The following is a 6026-nucleotide window of genomic DNA, read 5'->3' as shown; positions in this document are numbered from 1 at the left end:
AAACGCAGGCCGCGCTGGATCCGGGCCAGGGCCAGCTGCAGGTTGTTCATCTCCCCGTCCTCGTCCGGGGCCGTGAGGTTGTCGGCGCTGAAGGAGCTGAGCAGCAGGGCCAGGAAGAGGTTCAGGACCTGGGGAGACAGTGGGTCCGGCTCACCAAGGCAGGCGCCGGGCCAGGGTCCGTGATGGGGACGCTGAGGCCCAGGGACCGTAAGGACCGCCAAAGGCCACCAGCTCGAGGTGGGAACCTGGGTCCTGGGCCTGATCCTAACCCCCATTCTCTTGAACATAGAGAGTGTGGCTATGGGAAGGAAAGACACATTCTAACCCTCCCTCCCAAGGTCTCAGATATGTGGGGGTTGAGGCTGCACAGACCTAGGTCTCTTGTGTGTTGGCCCAGGTTCAATGGGTCCATGTCAAAGCCTAGGCCTTCCTTGTCAGCAGCTCCTGGGAAGGGGGTTCCAATCGGGGGGCCATTGGGGACAAGACAGAACCCCACCCAGAGAGGTTGGGGTGTTCCTGGGGGGGCCTCTGCATCCGTTGGTGAAGGAGGGAGGGGTAGTGGCGTGTCTCCACGGCCCCCCCACCCCAACCAGGCCACTCACCACTCAAACACCTGGGGCTCCTGCTGTGAGCACCCTCCGCCTGTGTCCCCAGGTCTGACTACGCTTCCCAGGTGAGGCCCGGGGGGCACTGAGTAGAGAAGGGGACAATGGCTGGACCAGAGCCCAGCTAGCAGCCCTCAGGCGTCTGGGACCAACTGCCGGGTCAGGCTCCTGAGAGGGGGTTGTGTCCAGGTGGTGAGCGGTACTTGGATGGGTGCTGTGTGTGGGACCAGACAGTGGGATGGGGTGAAGAGACCTGGGGTTGGTGCCAGGGGCCAGCCCTGCTCCAAGGCCCATTGTGCTGCGGGGAGCCAGGGGAGGGGCCGAGGTTTCAGAGGTGCTCGAAGGCACGCTACTTAAATTATGTATTAGCAGGGTGGAGGGGGTCAGTGGGGAAAAAGGGGACATCGGTTATACTTTTAACAATAAAGATAAAATTTAAAATGTAGGGATTAAGGACTTGACCCCGAAGGGAGGTTTGCATGGTCCTCTGTTTGCATGGTCTGGATTACTGCTTGGTGTTAAACCATCCCGCAAGTGAGACGTTTTCTTGCAAATGTGAATGTTTAGCTTTTGCTACAAAAGAAAACTTTTGCTGGGTGACCAGGGACTGGGCACGGGCCCAATTCCCAGTTTCCTGAGGGTTCAATGAAGCGGGTGGTGGGCTCCTGCCCTCATGTGGGCCAGTCTGGGCTCGGAGCATCACCAGGCCAACAGGCCAGCGACACACCTCCCCACGCTGGGTTTGGGGTGCCCCCAGAGGGGAGCTCAGTTGGATGGGGGCCCCTACAGCAGGGTGGTGTGTGAAGCCCCTGCTCTGGCTTCTCACAAGCCCCGCAGACACCTGTCAGCAGCTGGGAATGAGACTCTGACAGAAGGTTGGAGCGCCAGCCCTCAGAGACCGGCCTTTGTTAAAAAAGAGCAGCACACACTCACATGGACAGCACGGAGGGTTAGGAAGGAGGACCTCCGGATCCTGTGTCTACGGAGAAATGATCACTTTTGACACCGGCAGCCTTTCTTGTGTCGTCTTTGGGGGCGGGGCATGGGGTGCGATTCAGAGCTGCTGTCCACGCAGACCTCCGGCCCGGCCTGCTCCGTCCCTGTTGCCCACCCTGGATCCTCTCACACTGCCCTCACCCATGCCTGGCCCACCGCCCCTGACCTCCAGGTGTCTGCGGCTCAGGCCGGGGGCCGGGCAGGCAGGGGGCGCCTGGGCAGCCTTGTTCGTCCACCCACACAGGACGCTAGGGCCTCCCTTGTCGGCAGCTTCAGAAGTTTGTCTCCTTCCAGTGCTTTCCCTGTCAATCACGCTGCTGCTGCCCAGCCCCTGCCTGATCATCACTTCCCATTCGAATGGCAATGGCTTCCTCCCACGCCCGGCAGCAGCCCAATTCCGGGGGGTGGGGGTGGGGGGGAGCGGTTCTGCGTGGGCTGTCAGCTTCCCTCCCCAGCAGACTCTAATCTTCTCGTCCCCAGACAGATCTGCTTGGCAATGGCAGGGCTGTGTGTGTGAGGGCAGCTCAGGCTGGCTCTTTTCTGAGGGCTCAGTACTGGCGCCCCCCTTGGAATACATGGGGTCCGGCAGTGTGAGGAGATGGGAGGAGGGCTGTGAGGCCAGCCGAAGAGCTGGGTTCCGGCAGCTCTGTGCACTGACGCCCTCTTCCTCTCGGGGCTCCTCCACCCGCGGGGCCTGCGGGAGGCGGACCCCATCGCAGCCTGGGACTGCCCCGGCCTCGTGAAGACACACGGGAGGAGAAAACAGACCAACCTGAGGAAGGGCACCAGAATCTGCCGCTCACAGTACTCCCGCCACCTAAAACCTCTCTATGGACTGACGCGAGCGTGGGCTGCCCATGCCCTCGGGAGCCAGGCCATGTGGGTGTGATGTCCGAGTATGTGTGGGCCACCTGTGTACCCAGGAAGGTGGCACCATGTCCCCAGAGGACACTGAACAACTGGACTTGCCTCAGCCCCGACTCTTCCAAAGGCCCCTCCTTTGGCATTTAGATTTGATCTCTCTCAACTCTGGGATTCCTCATACTGTAAACACCCAAGGCAGGACGCACCTGCCCTTGACAGACAGGTGGTCACGGTAGCAAAGGTCTGGATCCCTCATGATAGACCAGTAGGGATGCCCACCCTAGCTACCCAGGGAGACATACAATGGCTCCCACGGGCCCACCTCACCCGGACCACCACCTGCTGGCACCTGTGTTTTGCTCACCCTGCCCCTTTCCTCTCTAGCATTACATGTCTAGCAGGTCAGCTTTAAACACTCTTCCAGGAAGCCTTCCTTGATTTCCAGTTGGAAGGGATCAGCACCTATAAGCTCCCACTTAATGGCTCTGATCGTTCTGACTAATTTGAAAGTTCTAATTTCATGCCTCTTTGAACTCCCCACCTCCCCACTCTCTCAAGTTTATGAGTAATGTCAGGGCCCCATTCACCTCTGTATATCCAATAGCCTCTGGCACAATATTTTGCATGCAACCAGGGTTCAGCAAATGTTTGTTAAGTTGAATTGAAAAACCATGCGATAAATCATTGCCAGTGAATGACTAATAAAATACTAGGTAGTAAGTAAATAAATTAATGAAGGTAAAATGAGAAAATAATAAATAAGCAGGCAAGTTAGTGGGTGAATTAAAGAATGAGTTAACAAACAAAGAGTGATATGAATGAATGGGCCAGTCAGTAAGTAAATAGGTAGATAGATTGATGGAGAGGTAGACAGATGGATGGGTGAGGTAGTGGGTGGGCGATTTATGAGTGGCTGGCTGGCTGGATAGATAGATGTATAGATGAGTAGAGAGATAGAAGAATAAATGGTAAGGGAATGGGTGAATTGATGAAAAGTCCTAAGTGGGTACATTGGTGGGTAGATGCATGAATGAATGAGAAGACAGATGGAAGGATGAGTAAATGAGTAGACGGATGAATGGATGTGTAAATAGGTGGATAGATGAGAGACTGGTGGGTGGATAGGTGGTTTGATAGACAGATGGCTGAGTGAATGAATGGATGGATGGAAGGAAGGGTAAGTGAATGGGTAGATGGGTAGCTGGTGGAGGAATAGACAAGTAGGTGATTGTGTGTATGCCAGGCCACTGGCCAACTTACCACAAGGTTGCCAATGACCATCACAAGCAAGAAGACCAGCAGGCACAGTGACTGCCCGGACACCTCCATGCAGTCCCACATGGTCTCGATCCACTCGCCGCAGAGGATGCGGAAGATGATGAGAAAGGCATGGAAAAAGTCCATCATATGCCAGCGGGGCAGCAGGCCTGGGTCGCTGATGCGGTGCCTCAGCTCTGAGTAGTTTTTGCCGAAGAGCTGCATGCCCACCACGGCGAAGATGAACACGATGATGGCCAGCACCAGCGTCAGGTTCCCCAGGGCGCCCACCGAGTTCCCGATGATCTTGATGAGTGTGTTCAGCGTGGGCCATGATTTGGCCAGCTTGAAGACCCGCAGCTGGGGAGGGAGGGGGCCTGGGATAGGTTCTGGTTCCCAGTGCCCACGGACACCCTGATCTCCCTCCCACACTTCCTGCCTGAAAACCCGGGGAGCCCTTGAAAGTCACTGACACCTGTTCCTCCAGGTTTCTCCAAGAGCACACACCGCCGTCTCTTCCCACAGCCTGAAGGTAGCTGCAGCGGACTCTGCTCTGGGAGTTAGGTCAACAGCTCCCCCCATACAGCCCTCATTCCCCTCAATGGTCCCCTCATTCCCCCGATACAGCCCTTCTCTTTGTCCTCACACCAGCCTCCTACTCCCCTTGGTCTCCCTTCAAGGAACTTCCTAGATTCCCCCAATAGGGCATGTCCTTTTCCTGCCAGGCCCTTCATCAGATACCCTTCCAGGCCAGCTCAGCCATCTCTAACTTACCCAATCACCTCCATTTATCTCTCCTCTTAGTTGTAACAGAGAAAGGGAGCCAGTGCTTAGCATGTATTAAAAACCTACTGTGTCAGACCATGTGCTTAGGATGCATCAACTCATACAGAACTCCCAATAGCACATGGGGTTGGGACTCTTACTACCTCCTTTGGCAGATGAAGACGACAACCCTTACAAGTGGAGTAACTTGTCTAAGTTCCTTGGCTCATGGCAGTGGAGTTGGGATTAGAACTCACCATCTAGGTTTTCTCACCTGCTCCCACCGGGCTGCCTTCCTGAGCCCCAACAGTGCTCAGACGTCCGCCGGGAAGCCTTCCCTGACCTCCCTCCAGCCCTATGTCTGGACCTCTCAGGCATTTTAAATGTAAAGCATAGTCCACCAGAAGCTCTGGCATCATCTGCGACTCACTGATCTGTCATCTGCAGCTTAACAAGATCCGCGGGCGAGTTGTCTGTGCATTTGTTTGCAAAATGCGGATTCTGAAACCAGCAGGCAGAACCCCAGAAGAGCTGTCGGCAGACCTGGCTCCACCTGCTACTTGCCAGGGGGCTTTGGGAAATTGTTTCTGACTCCTTTCTGAATCACTGACTTGCCTCAACCATGACTCTTCCAAAGAACCCTTCTTTGGCATGTAGAATTTGAGCTCTCGCAACTCTGGGATTCCCCACGTTGTACAGACACAAGGCAAGATGCACTTGCCCATGACAGACAGGTGACCATGAAAGCAAAGGCCCAGGTCCCTCATGACAGGACAGCAGGAACTCCCACCACAACCACCCAGGGTGACAACCTCTCTGAGTCCCAGTCTCCTCATCTGTGCAATGGGGATATAGTTATATCAGCCCCACTCCTGGGATCCTGTGAGGACTACAGGGTGAATCACAGAGGGCTTTGCAAATCATCCGATGGCCACCCCAATTGCTCCTCTGGAGGGATATCTCTTTTGTGTCTTGTCCCCTGCTCCCCCCAATCTGGGCCTGGCACCCAGGGGTATTTAGCCAATAGCTGTTGGGTGAAGGCATGATGGCTCAGAGTTGGGGTGAGTGAGTGGTGCCCCAGGCACCCGCCCCACCCCCCTGCAGAGGGCCCAGCAGGTACCAGGCGGAAGGAGCGCAGCACCGACAGGTTGCCCATGCGGGACAGGCCTAGCTCCATGAGGCTGAGGATGACGATGATGCTGTCGAAGATGTTCCAGCCCTGCTGGAAGTAGTAGTAGGGGTCGAGAGCGATGATCTTGAAGGTCATCTCTGCGGTGAAGATCCCGGTGAAGACCTGGGAGGGCGTAGAAAACAGGGGTTCCCCACGATTGGGCTGGAAAGAGCCTCTGGCCGTCAGGGGCGCTTGTTCCCACAGGGTCTCCTTTCTGGGCTGCCAGCTCTGACTGCACCCAGGCTCCTGGTGGGGGCCTGCCTGGCTATGGCCTCACCCCTTAGGGATACCTCTGCCCCGATGCCTCCAGCCCACCCTGTTGCTCACCGAGCATGAGCTGCCAGCCTGCCCCTCAGAACCAGCCAGGG

General features: G+C 56.3%; 1 protein-coding gene across 1 annotated transcript in view; it reads right to left on the bottom strand.

Moving 5' to 3' along the window:
- SCN5A (sodium voltage-gated channel alpha subunit 5) overlaps nt 1-6026 on the bottom strand; it is a 93645-nt gene that overhangs the window by 46494 nt on the left and 41125 nt on the right. Inside the window, 2 exon segments of the mRNA XM_015568313.1 lie at nt 5-128; nt 3726-4082. Of these exon segments, the coding sequence (XP_015423799.1) occupies nt 5-128; nt 3726-4082 (481 nt within the window).

This window comes from Myotis davidii, unplaced genomic scaffold, assembly GCF_000327345.1.
Source record: "Myotis davidii unplaced genomic scaffold, ASM32734v1 scaffold663, whole genome shotgun sequence".
In the NCBI taxonomy this organism is placed as follows: Eukaryota; Metazoa; Chordata; class Mammalia; order Chiroptera; family Vespertilionidae; genus Myotis; species Myotis davidii.
The sequence above is the reverse complement of the archived record's forward strand: the minus strand, read 5'-3'. Positions and strand labels throughout refer to the sequence as shown.